At 35.2% G+C, this 18,723-nt stretch overlaps 1 protein-coding gene and 1 pseudogene across 1 annotated transcript; both read right to left on the bottom strand.

Moving 5' to 3' along the window:
• Nucleotides 1-7,591: 7,591 nt before the first annotated feature.
• Nucleotides 7,592-9,116, bottom strand: LOC132937476 (zinc finger BED domain-containing protein 5-like; annotated as a pseudogene).
• A 6,907-nt stretch (nucleotides 9,117-16,023) lies between these two features.
• LOC132935983 (uncharacterized) lies at nucleotides 16,024-17,817 on the bottom strand. Its single transcript, XM_061002631.1, has one exon. The coding sequence runs from the start codon at nucleotides 17,806-17,808 to the stop codon at nucleotides 17,068-17,070; it is 741 nt and encodes a 246-aa protein (XP_060858614.1). The 5' UTR covers nucleotides 17,809-17,817; the 3' UTR covers nucleotides 16,024-17,067.
• Nucleotides 17,818-18,723: the final 906 nt, after the last annotated feature.

The following is an 18,723-nucleotide window of genomic DNA, read 5'->3' as shown; positions in this document are numbered from 1 at the left end:
ACTACGCGGACACCATAGCACCCCTAACGAATAGACTCAAACAGGGGACCAAATGGTCGTGGACCGAAACCGAACAGGCCGCATTTACCAAAATAAAACGCGCCCTGTACGATTCGCCAAAACTGTCGACACCAGATTATGGAAAACCGTTTTGCCTACAAACCGATGCTAGCGAAATAGGAGCAGGTGCCGTCCTTTTCCAACGGGGTGACAGCCCGGACGAAAGGCGGATAATCGCCTACGCAAGCAAAAAGTTTAGTGATACGCAAACAAGGTACGCCGCGGTAGAACGCGAGTGCCTCGCGATAATCTGGGCAACCGACAAGTTTAGACCATACCTAGAGGCCCGCCGCTTTGACCTATTCACCGACAACTCGGCACTCACATGGCTCCACCGAGCCAAAAACACAAATTCCAAGTTAACCAGGTGGGCACTACAGCTGGCTAACCTGGACTACAAAACCACACATGTGCCCGGCGTACAGAACGAGGCGCCGGACATGCTATCCCGCAACCCAACCACCGGGCCACCGGTAGACGAGGAACACCTCGAGGAACGACTAGTAGGAGTACCCACCTCACCACTCACCACTGCTACTAGCTCACCGGCCGACAATCTGTTCGCCACGACGGACCCGGCTAACACCACTAGTGGTCCCACAATCACACACGCTATGCTCGTGACATGGCAGGCCAATGACCCCAACACACGAGACACGGCGCGCAACATGACAACGGACGACCCAGCGCACAATACCGGAAGTACCACGGATAAAAAAAATAAATACATTTTTACCGACGGTCTTCTGCGGATAAATTTGGGCGAACACACACCCGTAGTCATCCCAAAGGACAAGACGCAGAACGTGATCTGGACATACCACGATCACGTACTCGCAAACCACCCGGGCTGGAAAGAAACGTACAGAGCGGTAAAACAACGGTTTTTTTGGAAAGGACAAAAAAACGACATCCGACTGTACGTCAAGTCGTGTCACATATGCGCGTGTACCAAACCACTGAACACGCGCGCAGATGACCCCGCGACCACCAGAATACCCCGACACCCCTGGGAGGTGGTTAGCATAGACCTCATGGGCCCCTCATCGCGTACGAGGAGGGGAAAACAATACATACTGGTCGCCACGGATCTGTTTAGTAGATGGACCGAGGCATACCCCCTCGGAACAGCCACTACAAAAACAATAACCGAAACGCTTGAACGAGAATTCTTTTCACGTTTCGGATACCCCTGTGTGTGCTTAAGCGATAACGGCCCACAGTTCGTAGCAAACGATATGCGTAAAGCGATCGAACAGTGGGGGGCCGAGGGCTGGACAACTCCGGTATATCACCCGAGGGCCAACCCAGTCGAACGCCGTAACCAGGAATTAAAAAAAGGTCTACGCGCGCTACTCATCGACGGCAACCACAACACCTGGGACACCAAGCTAGCCCCCATTCTTTTTTCGATCAGGAACAGGCGTAACGACCGGACAGGATATCCACCATCGGTACTCGTCCTCGGGAGAGAGGGCAAAAGGCCGGGGGACTGGATACTGTCGCGGACAGCGGACAACCCGATCGAACAAATAAACATGGCTAGGGTGAGTCGCGAAAACGATGTACTGACCGCACCACCGGTAACAGGTGGGCCGACGGACACAAAGTACAAAACAGGTGACACGGTGTACTACAAGGCACACCACCTGTCAAACGCGCACAAAAAATTTCACGCCGGCTTCGCACCGAAATGGTGGGGACCGGTAAAGCTACACAAACGCGTAGGCAAAGGTGTGTTCACCACAGACCAAGAGCCAGCACGCAAAATTCACGTGTCCTGCCTAAAACGCGCGACCACCGCAGCGCCCAAAACACCCCCCCACCCAACCCCCATCCCAACCATAAATCCACAATAGCATTTGGTGTACATAATTTCAGTCGGAATAGCACCAATGGAGCGTACACCATCGACGACACCCAGCACCCTCCAACAAGCGGCGGAACTGCTGGAACGCAGCCAGCAGCTGCCGAGGTCAGCCAGCTTGGAGGAGGGCACGAACACCACCACGGCGGCACGGGTCCGCCAGATGACCACGGCGCAGCTGCAGCGGGACCCGGTACTGTGGGCAGCCTACACGCGGGGGTGGGTCGACCGCACAGCCGTGTTCATGAAAGCGACAAGCGGGGAACCCACAACCATGGTGAGGCACAACAGGTCACGCAGCCCCAGACGGGCGACACGACCGGTAGCCACGGCACGACCCGCGGCCACAACTCGACCGGCGCCACCAACGTCGACAACTCGGGCACCCGTGAGGCTGCCACCCCGACCATTAATGGAGAGACCGACACCAGCGCCAAGGACGTCGACCATCCCGCCGCCAGGAACGCTCGTCAACCCGCTGCCAACACCAAACACCACCACCGAGACAACAACACCGGCCACGCTCAACGCCCGCCAGCGCCGGAACAAGCAGCGGATGCGGGACTACAAGGCCAAATAGACGTCCCAACAACACCGCCTGGAAAAACCGGCGTCAACAGCAACCCCCGCCCCGTCACAACCAGAGTCTGCGACACCAGACCTCACCGTGGCCACGGTGCCGGAGGTGACAAACACTTCCGGAACAACCGGAACCGCGGAAAACCTAACAGCCGCTAACCCTCAAGCCGCGGATATGGAAATATCCCCGGAAGAGGAGGCGGACCTGTTAGGTGAGACGGACGCAGGCATGGCTGGAACTGAAGACATGGAGGTCAGCCTCATGTACTTCAGTCCCCCCACGTCCCCCCAACGTGCCTAGACACCACCAGGGCCACGCCCGCTGAACACAGCTGGAAAAGCGTACCCACGGACAGGTGTCTACCACAACCACCCCTCACACACACCCTTTGACGACACCGGCAACGGCCGGAACAGCACCGCCGTTGGCGGTTTGGGGGGGGAGTATGACGCGGTCCCGCGTAATAGCTGTTTGAATTCAAATAGCCTTTTACGCGGAAAGCCGCGCTACGCTTCTCAAACAAACCGCCAATCGACGACGGACGACGCCAGCGCGCGACACCCGCGCTGTGAACCGTCGGCCGGCCGTTGGGTGAACCGGATTATAAAGTCACTAGTTTTTCGACGACCGATACGAGAGGTGCAACCCGCGGCCCGACATCGTGCACCAACCATCGACCGTTGTTTTTTTTTTGTTTTTCTCTCATATAGAGTTTGACAGTTATTCTCCGCTACATGTTTTTTTTTTCTCTCGTCGTAATTGACACTGCAAAAATAAACACGCCGGTTCAAACCACAAACAATCGGTGTTTTTGTTCTTCATTTTTGTTCTCTTGTGTTTCACGTGGTCAGTAGACCCTTCACCACCTCATCCTCGCGACTCCTCACAGGACCGCGACAATATTTTCCAATTACAAACTCAATTTCTTTATTCAATTTTCTTTATTCATGAATATTATTATAATTAATACAACGAATGTCACAGAATACTGGTTAGTCATTTAAAATAATATTCACAATTTCTCCGTTCTTAACAATGATATTTTTATTTGGAATAATTTTTAATAAAACTTTTAACTTCAAATCATTTAAAAACTGTTGACTTTCTTCAATAAATAATACATAATTCTCCAACATAAGGGATGTAATATGGAATCTTTTAACTTTCAACGATGAATGTGTACACTTAGGTTGGATGGAATTTTTTATATATTTTAAAAATTCATCAACACCTAATTTCCTAATAGAATCTTTATACATTTCCATTTCATTTTGACTTAGTTCACCATATATTAATTTCTCTATAAATTTATATAAATCTATGTCTCTTAATCTGTTGATTTTTTCCAAACATTTTAAAAATTCTATATTTTTTATTTTAAAACATTCCATCTTTTAATTCTATAAAATCGGTTTTAATAATGTGGCATTATTAGAATCATCAAATAGTTATATTTAAGGCAATAAAATAAAATATGGAATATCAATTTAAACATTATATTTTTCGTTATCTAATTCATTTATTAATTTTAAAAACATTTTTTCTGAATAATCTAATAATGTTATTTTATTTATTCGATATAATATTTTAGAATTTTCTTTTTTTAAATTTAAAATCTTCTTGCATTTTTTGGTATTAGATAATATTTTGTACTCGCCTGAACACTTAAAATTACCTACAACATAAGAATAATTACTTTTATTTATAAGTGATATTTTTTCCTTAAGTCTGTTTACTAAATCTATAGGGTTAGGATTTTTTCTTGGTTCTATAATAATATCAAAATTGTTCTTGTAAAAATTAATTTTATTTCTTATATATTTATCCTGACCTCTCAAAAACATGTATTCGTTATCTATTAATTTATTTTTAAAAAGTATATATTGATGTTTTAATTCTTTATCAACTGGATCAACATTTCGATCAGGTAAAGCTTTGTCAAGTTTATAGTTTGTGTCATTAAGTTTGGAATGTATATCATCTAATTTAGTTTGTGTTTGAAATTGACTTATTTCCATAGACTCTAAACGATGTATTATATTTGTGTTTTTTAATACTAAAGTATCTATTTTATTGTCTCTGCTGCTTATCTCGTTTTCATATCTTCTTTGATTTATTTTACGAATACTTGGAATTAATTCAGTATATACATACATTTGAAAATGTTCAGCAGATTTTAATTTTAATCTTGAATTCATAACTAAAGAATACAGTCCAGGCTCATTTATATAAATTTCCTTGCCTTCATTATATCCTAAAGAGGTGGGAGTCACCGTGTCTCCCACCTTTGTGATTTCATTTAAATATTTTTTAAAAATAGATGATATTCTTTGTAATTTTTTTTTAGTAGATATATCTTCATATCCTAAAATTGTTAAAACATCCTTTGCTCTAAACCAAGGTTGATCTACAGTTCCTACAATTTTTATAGTTCTGTTGTCATAAGTAAATATCTTATTTAATATACTCACTAATCCATCACACAAATCTTGGCTAGATGGAGTTTTTACTAGATTAGATTCCAAATTATTATTTATTGAAGGCATTACAGATTCATTTAAATATAAAAAATATTCAAACTCAATTTCTTTTTTTTGTATCTAGCAAATTGTAATATAACATCCAATAATGTAATATATTTGCAGGAACATGTTAATGAATAATATTATTTATCACTAATATATTTTACAAGCAATGTTCAAGTTTTCCAGCAATCCTAACTTCTGAGATATTAACATCAAATCGCAAAATCTATGTTTCTACAACTCAAACACTTTTCAACACCTCAACATAAAATCTATGGCATTAGATCAACAGTTCAACATTCACTACAACTCAACTTTCAAGACATCTCACAACATCTATTTCATTGGCTCAGCAACTCAACATTCGAAACACCTCAACACATAATTTAAATTTCTGTTTTTTTTTTTAAAAAAAATTGTATAACTTTTAAAATCTAAAGCAAAATTTTACACAAAAAAAATATTGTTTAGGATAGTTTAAATGCAATAATAATTACTTAAATTAATTTTTTCAATTTCTTTTTTGCAATTAAATATGCTATTTCGATTTTTATTTTTGATAGAACAATTATATTAAAATATATTTTAATTATTATTACATTTCATATGTTTTGGGAAAAATATTTGGATGAGATTATAAAAAGTGGGAGACACGGTGTCTCCCACCTCATTAGGACATTTTTTGCATTTAGATTTTGTGAAAAATAGATAATAAGAACGCGTGCCCCATTTGGGTGAGCGTTAAATATAAAATTTTTTGCATTTAGATTTTCATTTTCAATAGAACAATTCTATTAAAAAATATTTTAATTATTATTGTATTTCATATGTTTTGCGAAAAATATTGAAATGAAATTATAAAAGGTGGGAGACACTATGTCTCCCACCTTTTAGGACATTTTTTGCATTTAGATTTTGTGAAAAATATTTGATATTTAACACGGCCGGAAATTCCGGCCATGTTTAAATATATAAGTTTTTAATACATTTTTTCATTTAGATTTTAATTATTAATATCATAAGTTTTGTGAAAAATATTTTAATTATTATTGCATCTAGATTTTAATTATTAATATCATAAGTTTTGCGAAAAATATTTTAATTATTATTGCATTTCGATTTTTATTTTTAATAATTAAGTTTTGCGGAAAATATTTTAATTATTATTGCATTTCATAAGTTTTGCGAAAAATATTTTAATTATTATTGCATTTAGATTTTCTTAAAAATATTTTGGGGGATCATGGCATTTCAATTTTTAATTATTAATAACATAAGTTTTGCGAAAAATATTTTAATTATTATTGCATTTCGATTTTTATTTTTAATAATTAAGTTTTGCGGAAAATATTTTAATTATTATTGCATTTCATAAGTTTTGCGAAAAATATTTTAATTATTATTGCATTTAGATTTTCTGATCTTTTTACACATTGTTTTCTTTGTGATCTTTTATTGATATAATATGGACTGCGCCAGGAATGGTATATATATACTACTGACAAGTATAGAGTTCATAATTAATTTTTGTTAATCTATACTAAATTGTATAAATAAAAAACAAATTAGTTGTATAGCTAGGTACTGCAATAAAAAATATAAATACACGACTGTAAATAAATACTAATATAAATCAAATTTTTAAATTTTAACATAATAATTTCGATGAGAAATTCATTTATACTTATTTTATTCCTGATATATCACAAAAATTACAATTCACAATAATTTATAATTGCTGTTTAGTATAAGGTTCTCTTAAAAAAAAAACAACAACAGACAATTCCATTTAAAAATGTATTTTATATCCTAAGGATACTTTACCACTAAAAATATATTTATATTATTAATTTATTTACATTCATTCAACTATTAATACAATTTAAAAATTTGATCTATATTAGTAGGTATTTATTAACTGGTCGTGTATATTTTATATATTTTATAATGCAGTATTTAAAATACTTTATTCGGAATACTATTTTTATGAAGTATTTGAATATATGTTCTTAATACTATTTTTCATAAGTATTTGAATATATGTTCTTAATACTATTTTTCATAAGTATTTGAGTATTTATTCCAAATACTTTTTAAATGTATCTTACCAAAGTCTGCGTGTTTGATATTGAGAATGATAACAGATTTATGTATTATATCATATAGTACTCACTTTTCCACTTTTTCCCTTTTTGACTGGTGATGGGCCATATTCAGCATTATCCTCAATAGAACTGTCTGCCATGTTGGATAAATAATTTACAAAATACTATTAAAAAAAAAACAGCAAATATTGGAGGGTGCGCGGTGTTTTGATATGTTGTGGAATGAACGCGTAAACCACTTGTGGTATAGACCAGTGCTTCTCAATCTTTTTAGTACTGCGACCCGAATTTCCCCCGAAAAATTTTTCGTGACCCACATTGTTTCACTTTTCAAAAAGTAGGTAATAAAAAACAAAATTTGTATTATATAAATATGTATACATTTTTATTAGGTATTTAGTATTTTATAGGTTAATTTTATAAAGTACATTAATATATTTTTACAAATGTACTTTTAATAATGAGGTGTATGCGAAGTGTGTGCTTGTTTTCTATTATGGTTAATAACAGCAATGACATCGACGTCAATTTTAGTTATTTTCAAACATAAGGAGTTCGATAATTTTAGCTTGTTTCGATGTTTGTTTTTGATGCCCACCATTGCCGAAAATCCAACTTCACACATGTATGAAGATGAGAAAGGGAGTAGTATTTTTATAGCTTCAGTTGAAAGAATTGGAAATATTTGTTGAGACGACAGCCAAAACTGAATCACATTATTGCGGCTAAATTGAAGTTTTAAAGATGAATTTTCTGATAAATCTATGAGTTCTTCGTCGGCTTTTGTTGATATCCCAGTGGATATAGATTTCTGAAACGGATTCACAACCCAGCTATTTTGTTCTTATTTTTTATCATTTCTTCAAGAAAGTAAAATTTAAAATTATCTTTCAACGAAATTAAATGCAAACTGATATGGCTAATTATGTCATCAGCTACTTTTATATCATTTTCAGTTATGAAAGTTTGAAATGTTTCAAAGCAATCATAATTTTGCTTTTCAATGTTGCTTTGCCATAAAGTAAGTTTTTTCATAAAACCTTTAATTTTGTTATGAACCGCAAAAATATCGGCTCCTTGTGTTCCTTGTAAATATAAATTTAGTTCGTTAAGTTTCGAAAATATATCAGCTAAATACGTGAGCTTCAGAATAAATTCTTCATTGTACAAAAATTATGCCAAATCAGTTTTTTCTTTTAGAAACAATGCAACTTCTTCACGGAGTTCCACAAGTCGTGTTAATACTTTCCCTCTTGACAGCCAACGTACCTCAGTGTGTAAAAGAAGTGATCTATGAGAATTTCCATCTCCTCGCACAACTTTTCAAACAAGCGTGATTGCAATGGCCTTGTCTTAATGAAGTTGACTATTTTCACAGAAGTGTTCAAAACGTTTTTTAAGTTATTCGGCATGTGTTTTGATACTAAAACTTCTCTGTGTATATTGCAGTGAGTCCACAATGCATTCGGACTAACTTCAAGCATTCGAGTTACAACACTACTATTTTTACCACACATAGCTCTAGCACCGTCCGTGCATAGTCCGACACATTTCACCCAATCAAGACCTTTTTTATTGACATAAGAATCAAGGGTGTTGAAGATTTCTTCGCTAGTACCTCGAATAATTGGTTCACAAAACACCATATCTTCATGAGGTCCATTGTTCCATATATAACGTATGAATACAAGCAGCTGGCATAAACCTTGAACATCGGTAGATTCATCTAGTTGTAGCGAGAAAAAGCTACTTTTACGAACTCTTTGAATTAACTCATCTTCTGTCCACTGAGACATTTCATTAATTCTACGTTCAACTGTATCATTTGATAGTGGTATCATTTCAATGTCTTTTGAACTCTTGTCACCAAACATTACTCCAACTGCATCTTTTATCGCTGGCAACACTAAATTCTCTCCGATTGTGTGCGGTTTACCAGCTTTTGCGATTCGTAAACTTATCAGGTACGAAGCGTGCATAGCTTTTTCATTGACCTTGGTAAACTGCTTAATTTTTGTTTTGGACGTTTTTAGTTCTTTCAGCTTTGTTTCAAAATAAGAGAGTGGCTGATCTTTTAGATCAAAATGCTTGGTCTCAATATGTCGACGTAATTTATTAGGACGCATACTCTCGTTTGCAAGCATTTCATAACAAATAATACACTGTGGTCGTGGATCATCAATATCTTCATTCCAAGAAAAACCAATTTTCAGGTATTCTGAATCATACTTTCTCGACACTTTTTTTCGTTTTATATTTAAATTCGAAGTTGAAGTTCGCTTATTCATCAACCATTTATCCATCATCAAATTTTTGTTGATAATTTGTTGCAGAAATAGCACCAATACGAACTCACAAAACACCCGTATTATAAACTATAGTACTATACGTATTATAAACTTGCAAAAACGGTAAATAAAATAACAACCAGCTTAGTGACTAACGGCTGATAGTCGTTGTTGTCGAGTTGCGACTTAATCGTATTTTATCGCGGAATTCTTCCGATGACGACAATTTAATATCCATCGTAATAAATATATGACAAATTATTAGTAATCATTATTACTCACAATTCATCCAATTTCTTGGAATCTATATAATTTGAAAACATGAATTATTATTTATTACCCACGTAATTGTTACTACAGTACGGTCCACGAAAACGTGCGGGTGACCGCTGCGCGCCACGTGGCGATTTCTATGAAAGCCAGTGTACCTCAACATATGATCCGTGCCGACTGCCGGTGTTGCAGCTGGCGCGGCATGCCGGCTGCAATACCGGTGAGGCGGGGCACCGTAAATGTTCGGAAAATAATAAGGCGGACCGTAAAAATCCGGAATTTTTCCGTAATGTCACGGACCGTAAAAATCCGGAAAAAAAATTCCCGCGGATGGTAAATACACGGACCGTACATTTACGGAATTCATAAACATTAAACCATAATATCACGGATTGTAATGTCCCGGACTTTAAATTACCGGACCGTAAAAGCCCGGAAAGCATAAATACATGCTCCGTATTATCACGGACCCTAAAAATCTGGAATTTGCTAAAGCGACATGAGCGCTATCTAGTAGCATACATAATTTTTTGTCATAGAAATACTATTTACCATTTGATTTTACAATGATGTATGTATTTTTTAGTTTTTAATTTTTGTGTCTGCCATCACCGTTTGGGGGCTGAGCAGTGGCGCTGATCTATATTTCATGTTATGGGGAAAAAATGATGATGTTAGACCCACCTACTTAAAAAAATGTTTAGCTACTCTCAAATAGTGCATTAAAATCACAATATACTTCCTTTAAATATTAAATAAAACTAATAACTGATGACTTATTATCACCACCCACCCACCTAGCCAACCCATAAATAGAAGAGTTGATACTCGAGTTTGGCGCCACTGGGGCTTAGGCAGTAAAACTGCTTCGATTTTCTTCAACAGTATCTTGATTGATGAGAAAGTAAATTAATAGTTGGTGAATTTGAGGATTAAAATTTAAAATTTCAAACAGTTTTAAAAAGTGCAGGAAAAAACAAAATAGAATTTAAGGAAAAATAAGTCTTGTTTTTTGTTGTAACTCTAAAACATATTACCACAGAATGTAGATACATGACATTTTCACTGAATTTTTATTTTATCATTTTCTATACACCATACATTTTCAAAATATTTTGACTTGTTTTGGGCAGTTTTCAATTTTTTTAGTTTTTTTTTCTATATATTATGTCCATAAAATTGTATTCGTTGGGTTAAAAAGCTTGAAAATGTAGTACACGATTCCTGATATATTGTTACAATGGCAGTAAAAAAATATTTAAAATGCTAATGCATAATCACAATATTTTTTTATAAGTATTTAAACTTCAAATATTGACAATATCCATTATTGTACCAAATTAAAAATATATAAAATATTCAATTTTTATAGCTAAGTATTGAAAGTATAAAACAAAGATTCTAATAAATAGTTCAAACTGTAACCAAAGATATATAAAAGATATAAAAACACGGTTATTTTTTCCTGACATTTTAAATTCAAATTTGGGTGAAATAACATATTAAAACTAATTTTAGTTATTTTGTTGTAATTTAAAAATATTACTCGTTTATATATGAAACTTTTAAAGTGACTTATTATATTTAATACACAAAATAACATTTTCAAATCTAATTTTTTTGGCAAAAATTAATATAACCTACCGAAGTACCTATATACTAATGCCTATTACTACAGTTAATTACTTTAATCGCAATAATATCATAAAATATACCTACTTATTAATTAGTAATATTATAGGCTGACAGACCGTCTTCCCTCTGTACCATTATTCCTGTACAATGGTTTTATATCATTGCATCCAAATTTAACTTCATCCATTACAGTTACTCACGTGTAACTTACTGTACAGCAGAGTGGCGTCCACTTTTTTGTATTGTTATTCATAAAATTTAAATATTTTCGTTGCTTCAATACCTATCCTAGTATTCTAATAGATAAAAATTAAATATTGTACCTTAACCAATAGCAAGTAGCAACCTATACATAAATACATATAATATACCTTATTAACAAAATAGTATTAGATTTTCGTGATCTAAAACGAAATTCGTGTTCGAGCTACGCTATAGTAATTATTAGCAACATATTCAGGTTAAAAAAATGATCTAAACACTCCCAAATTTGGATAAGTAGTTCCAGAGTTTAGCAAGTAGGAAGTTACCTACTAAAAAACTCAAAATTACTTTTATGTATAAAACAACAGCATAATATTACATATTTATACAATATATTTAATAAATATTACAGTAGATTTTTTTTTAAATATAATATCAAATAAAAATTGAATACTATTAATTCATACTATAATTGTATTTGTTACCTATTTATTTGTTTTAATTTGATTTTCATAGCATTTTAAAATGCATTGGAAAAATCACCTATGTACGTACCTACATATTTACTACAAACTACAGGATTTAAAAAATAAAATATTACACAAATAATAGATTTCCAGAAATATTATTTTTTATACATTGATGTATTATTATTATATTATTTTATATTCTTTGGTGACTTAAAAGGAGCCGCAAAGAAAGTAGAAACTATAGCATGTCATAATTTAAGAATAGAAAATATAATATAGGCACGTAATATTTCCAGTGTTTGGACTTATCTAGATAATTATTTGTTCATCTTTTATCTTATCTAGATAAATATAGTTACAAGGTATCTAAATGTTTATCTTCGATAATTTTTTTACTAATCTATATAAATTCATCTATATACATTTTTTATTGATAAAATACGCGAAATTGTACAAACGCATTTAAAATATTTATACAGATTCTCAAACCAAGTTTATGGTTTATAAATAATGTAATTATTTTTATTTATAACATTATTATTATTATGTTCCTAGTGTACACTTTTACTGTCCTAAAAGGTGATGACAAACACAAAAATAAAAAAAACACACATCATTGTAAAATCAATACATTCATCGCTTTGCTCAGAATCTAAAAAAAATTGTATCTTTTTTTATCTAGATAAAAAAGTATTTATCTTTATCTAGATAAATATGAGTTAAGTTATCTTTTATATTTATCTAGATACATTTGAGTTGCGTTATCTTAATCTTTATCTAGATAAAAAAATACTTTACTAATCCGAACACTGAATATCTCGTAAATCCGTATGGTTACATGACAAATGTATAGGGGAGACCAGGGCAAAGCGCTAAAGGTTAACTTAATGTGTCAAAAAATGGGGTCCAAACTATTATTTTAAGAACTATTTATTAATATAATCAAAAATTGACTTCTCAAATTCATTATTTATTCCTTCAAAAATTTTAATAAGCACTCAATTAATGAAAAAATGAAAAATTTTTAAAAGTGGAATTTTATTCACTTTGCCCGGATACTAGGGAAAACGTTTGTTTTGAAAACAGATTTCTGATCACACCCCTTACACTTTCCCCAGACACTACACTAAAATTAGTGCACACTTTTTTTCAAAACGAACAAACTTAATAGGTTATTATATAATCTATGGTGTAATCTGAAACCACAGAAATATGAAATATTATCTATTATGTACTTAAAGTCTGAATGTCAAGGGCGGATACAAGGGGGGGGCAATAGGGGCAATTGCCCCCCCCCCCGTTCACAAAAAAAAAAGTATTAAATATTCCATTTTGTAATTGTGACTAAAATTTTGTTCGTGTAAGTTATTGAGAAAGGGTCGTAATTGTATTTACCATGAACATTTAATTATTTTTCCATTGAAAATTGTCAATTATTATTTTATTATAATATAGTGATCACGGCATCCGAGGCGCAACATTTTATGTACAAACAGTTATTTATGGGGTTTGAGCCGGTTTGACACAATACACATACAAATTTATATAATATTACTTGCTATATTATTCTACGATTTTTCAATAACATCAGTCACCAAGTCGATCTATTTTTAAATTATTATGCCGTACTACAATGGTTTTACCGCCTCGTTGCTTGCCGTTAGTGCGTCCGGCGTCGTCGACTGTCGTAACGTTCATAAGTCATAATAAAATAATTTTGTTTTTATATGTATTACTATATATAACCAATAACCATATTATGATAACAATCTGTATTAATTCTATAATAGTACCATCAAAATATATTGACACACGAAGACTCCCGGGTTTTGGTGCCTTACGGCTACAACCGCGGACCTCACATTAGCGCTGTGCGCTAGTCGAGGGCCGCGGAGGTTCACGGACGGCGTAAGGTGGTTTTACCCACACAGTACGCCGGCCGCGCGTCGTCTATGGACCACGAGCACCGGGCGCACACCCGTTCCCACCGAAGTCGGGAGAGAGTGCGCCCGTACCGTCGGCTGAGGCGTGCACGTGCCCTTCGCCACCCTGGTCGGGTCGCAAGCTATCCTCATTGCTTCCCGTTCTTGGTCACGGGCAACCTCCGGTGCATATAGCTCCACCGGTTGGCTGGGTGGGCGCTAAGGAGTGATCTCACTCGGCAGCTTTCCCCTAGACCGAGCTTGGTCTTTTAACCACAAGGTTAGCTCCTGCTAACAGCCACTCCGAAACCAATCCGCCACCGACCGCACATCGGCCGAAGCCGGTGCATGACCGGCGTGTGAGGGCACGACGCCAATTCCCTCAGCGCCGTGGGGCCCCCCCACATCCCGAAGTACCATTCTCGCTCCACGAAGGGTCAGCACATCAATGGTGAGATGGGGGGACCGAGCATCGTCGGCTATGAGCCTCAGCTGTGATCCTACCGAGATTTGGGCTGTGTACCACGGGCTCACGGTTGGCCCTCACCGGGCAGCGCTCACCACCGACGCGGTGGCCGCGACCCCCCGAGTTAAAGGCTCGGTAGCCTATGCCACGCCTCCCAGAGGCATCACCTGGGTGATCGACTCGCTCTTCGCGGGGTCGCAGTCAAAACCCCCCGACATCCTAGTCCCCGAAGGTTTCGGTGTGTCCACGTCCCAGACGCCGGCCCCGTCTGGCCATTTCCCTTTCAGTCGCCTCTTACGACAAGCAGAGTAGTATATATTTGTATGTTCACAGCCAGCTTTTCCACGGTAAAAATTTTTTTCAAGGGGGAATGTCTCCCTTGGAGCACTCAGATTTACCGTGTAACACAAAACAGAGATTTTCTACCAAATTTTGTCTTCGTGTAGCAAATTTTTTAGCAAATCTTAAAACTAAAATAATTATTTCAAGTAAAGAACACAAATTATTAAATAATAGTTTTTATTGTTAAAAATTAATTCTTAATTATATTTACACAAGTTTCCTTACTTCTCTAGTAAAAGGTACATATTCTACAATACGATCATGAATTAATAAACAGTATGCAGTTACACCTGCAAGCGATTCTGAAGCTTCAATTTCCAATTGAACATCCACTGCCGAGGCAGTAGCTGAATCGTTCTGTTTCGAAGTATCGATGACTATAATTGGAGCGTTTGTCAGAAAAGTAGAAGGACTCAATATCGGGTTACGAATACTTTTTTCATAGTACGATTCTTGAAACGATGTATACATATTATATAATAAAGTGAAATTATTTTTAGTAAAATCTAAATTCAAATTATTGTATGGATAAGCTATCGAGTTCAGAAATACTTTAACGTTTGTTAAATTACAATGGTCAAATATACTACAATCTTTCGATAACATATTTTTGCGTCCTTTTTGCAATCCAATTATGATAAATCGTGGTTTTTCTAATTTTGAAGCAGTTTTCAAATTCCATACAACTTTTTTAGCGGTTCCGAGTTCAGGATATTCAAAAGTCTCAAAAGATCTAAAAGGAATAAACAAACTTTTTTCTTTTTCTATAAGTTTCAATAATTTTAACCTTTCTTCATCGTCAACAGTTATATGTGGAACCATCCAGGCTATTTTATTTAAAACGACTTTACCTTCAGAAGCAGTTACACCAGTTTTTAAACTTAAAGCATTTAAATCGCTATGACTTCGAGTTAATATTAATTCCAATCTAGAATTCACTAATATTCTTTTATAATCTTCAAACAAACCTAACCAATATTTCAATGGAATGCAAGCACTAAATTCGCCTTTATCATTTTCTGATTGCGTTGCGTTTTTAAAATTCCAGCCAGCATTTTCATAGCAATTGTAGTTGTCTGGCGTACCGGATAAGTAACCTTTCAACGAGCTAGTGATTCCAAGAACACGCGTGCTATCTACTTCTATCCCATTGGTTTCCAACCGTATTTGCTCAAAAAGGTAAGAGTAACCGTTATTAGTTAGTTTCACTTTGGTAGCATCAGTAATTATTCCTTCCAAAAAAATAAAGCTTTCGTGTAGATATGGATAGACATCCGTTTGCTGGATCGATATACGTATTTCATCATTATTATTAAATGATGTTGTATACGGTGCGTATGAATGATATTCAATTTTTGTAATTTTAGAATCCGTTTCGTACTGTGAAGTTATATCCAAAATATCACTTTCAGGCATTCTGCTTTAATTGATAACCCAAAGCTTGTAAAATTTTTTTATTCTTCACCGTCAATTTTTTTATTTGATTTGATGTTGCTGGTAGCACTTTAGTCTTATGACTAGTTGTACTGATCCGAAGTAGTGGGTTTATATTGAATTTTAAACCCATCTCAAGATCCGTAACGTTTAATATGTAACACAATTGTCAATGCCTCACCAAAATTATCAATCGGATTATGATCTTGATCAACTAACTGAACGGTTATCGAATCAATATTTGTTTTATTCAATTTGTAATATATTAAATTTGGTGGTGACTGAATTACTTTCAACCCTGTCCTTTCACTTGGGAAAAACTCATAAATCGAATGACTCTGAAGATGGTTGTTGAATGATCCTTGAGCTATATTACACATTACTTTTATAGAATTAATTGTGTTTAAATTTACAGCTTTTTCCGATCGAAGAATTTCATTGTGTGGCTTATATACTCGTTTTTCAAAACCGAATACAGGTGCTATACTATACGGATGCTCAAAGTGTAGTATCCCATTACATTTTATATACGATCTGAAATCGTTAGGATCAACTGTAATGTCGAATGTTAAATTGGTTAAGTTTTTACTATTATAGTCATCTATTTGCTTCTTAACTCGTTGCTTAATATCTTCAATTTCATAACAACCCTCTTCCAATGTAATAAAACATATCATAGGATCATTATTGTTTTCATTCTCAGCTACTTGTATAGAAAATTTATTATTATTATCATTAATATTTGGAAACGAATTAAATGACTGTAAACATAACAAAGCTATTTCTGAGTCCTCGTAAAGGTTTATAGACGGAAAATAATTTACAGATAATATGGTAGCATTCCCAGTTAAACTTAAAGTAACTGACTCATACATTACAAAATCTAAGATATAAATTTAATGATGAGATCCGTGACGTTTAATATGCAGAACAACTGTTAACGTTTCGTTAAAATTGTCAATTGGATTATTGTTTTGGTCAACTAACTGAACAGTAATTGAATTAATATCTGTTTTGTTTAATCTGTAATATATAAGGTTTACCGGAGATTGAACAACCTTTGTTCCTCTTCTCCCACTTGGGAAAAACTCATATATCGAATGGCTTTGAAGTTGGTTGTTGAATGACCCATGTGCTATATTACACATTACTTTTATAGAATTAATTGTGTTTAAATTTGCAGCTTTATCCGATCGATGTTCTTCATGAAACGGTCCACAAACTTTCTTTCTATACCCAAAAACAGATGCTATACTATACGGATGCTCAAAGTTTAGTATTCCATTACATTTTATATACGTTCTAAAATCGACAGGATCAATACGTACACTGAATGTCAGCTTTGTTCCGTAGACTTTATTAACTTGAGATAACTCTTCTACCATATATTTGTTAATATCTTCTATGTCACGGCATTCGGCTGGTACAAAAAATTGAATTTTTGCTATTCTATCTGGAGGAATTGATTTTATTCTCAGCCGGTTATTAGTTGGATTTATAATATTTGGAAATGAATTGCACGTTTGCAAAGATAACAAAGCTATTTCTGAATCCTCGTAAACGTTTAGAGATGGAAAATAATTTACCGACAATACAGTTGAATTTCCAGTTAGATTTAATGTAATAGATTCATGCATTGCAAGAATTCAAGACATAAATGACCACAGTTAAATGTATTGAAGTCTTGATAGTTGGAATAGTTGTATACTATTTTGAACTGTCTGAAATAATGTTGTAATTCAATTGGTGGTGGTAAATCACCAAAGCTATCAAAATATACAACTTTGTCCTTATTTTTATAAAACGCTACCCAATGGCTTCCGTCGCCTGAAGATGTATCCAAGTTTAATATACCACATTCAATCGTATGTGGTTTTTTAGGTAAGTTATCACGTGAAAAGACACCACGGAAATGATTGATTTTCAACTTTCCGATGTATTTTATAATATCTTGAGACGAAAGCGGTCTATCAGGTAGCGTGATCATCAGTTTTTTTTCCTTAACCTATTCTTGTTTGATTTCAAACCACTGCCTTTTTTTCTTTTTGAATTTTGAACCGCATTATACACACTAGCACCTCCAGACATCAAACTACCAAGTGCTGACAATCCTGCAAATATAGGTATTAAGGGAATTGCACCTCCTGATTGTCTCGGTACTAAAATCAACCTTTTACCACCATTCTTTTTTTTTGAGATTCTTTTTTTTTTCGCTGCTAGTATACAATTTGTTTTTATAGCACGTTTCCGTTTGCAACCCATACCTATTTTTCTTTTAGCTTTCATTGCGTTTGTTACTGCGTACGCAACTAATTTCTCTTTTCTAGGTGTATCTTTTGCTTTAAATCTCTCCCAAGCACGATTTTCTAGCACTTTATCAGCTTTATGTCTATCGTCTAAATTTTTACTCGTTGCATACACAATATCGTGATCACGACAAGCAGCATCCAATGGGTTTATTCCTTTATCACCACGATCTAGTCTCTTTTTTAATTTTGTACCAGGGCCGCAATACTGATAGCCTGAAACATGGGCTTCGAACGGGAGACTAT

The sequence above is a fragment of the Metopolophium dirhodum genome, chromosome 1, assembly GCF_019925205.1.
Source record: "Metopolophium dirhodum isolate CAU chromosome 1, ASM1992520v1, whole genome shotgun sequence".
NCBI classification, from domain to species: Eukaryota; Metazoa; Arthropoda; class Insecta; order Hemiptera; family Aphididae; genus Metopolophium; species Metopolophium dirhodum.
The sequence above is the reverse complement of the archived record's forward strand: the minus strand, read 5'-3'. Positions and strand labels throughout refer to the sequence as shown.

Excerpts from the sequence above, each read along its gene's own strand:
- LOC132935983 (XM_061002631.1), bottom strand. The coding sequence starts at position 17,808 with ATGCATGAATCTATTACATTAAATCTAACTGGAAATTCAACTGTATTG.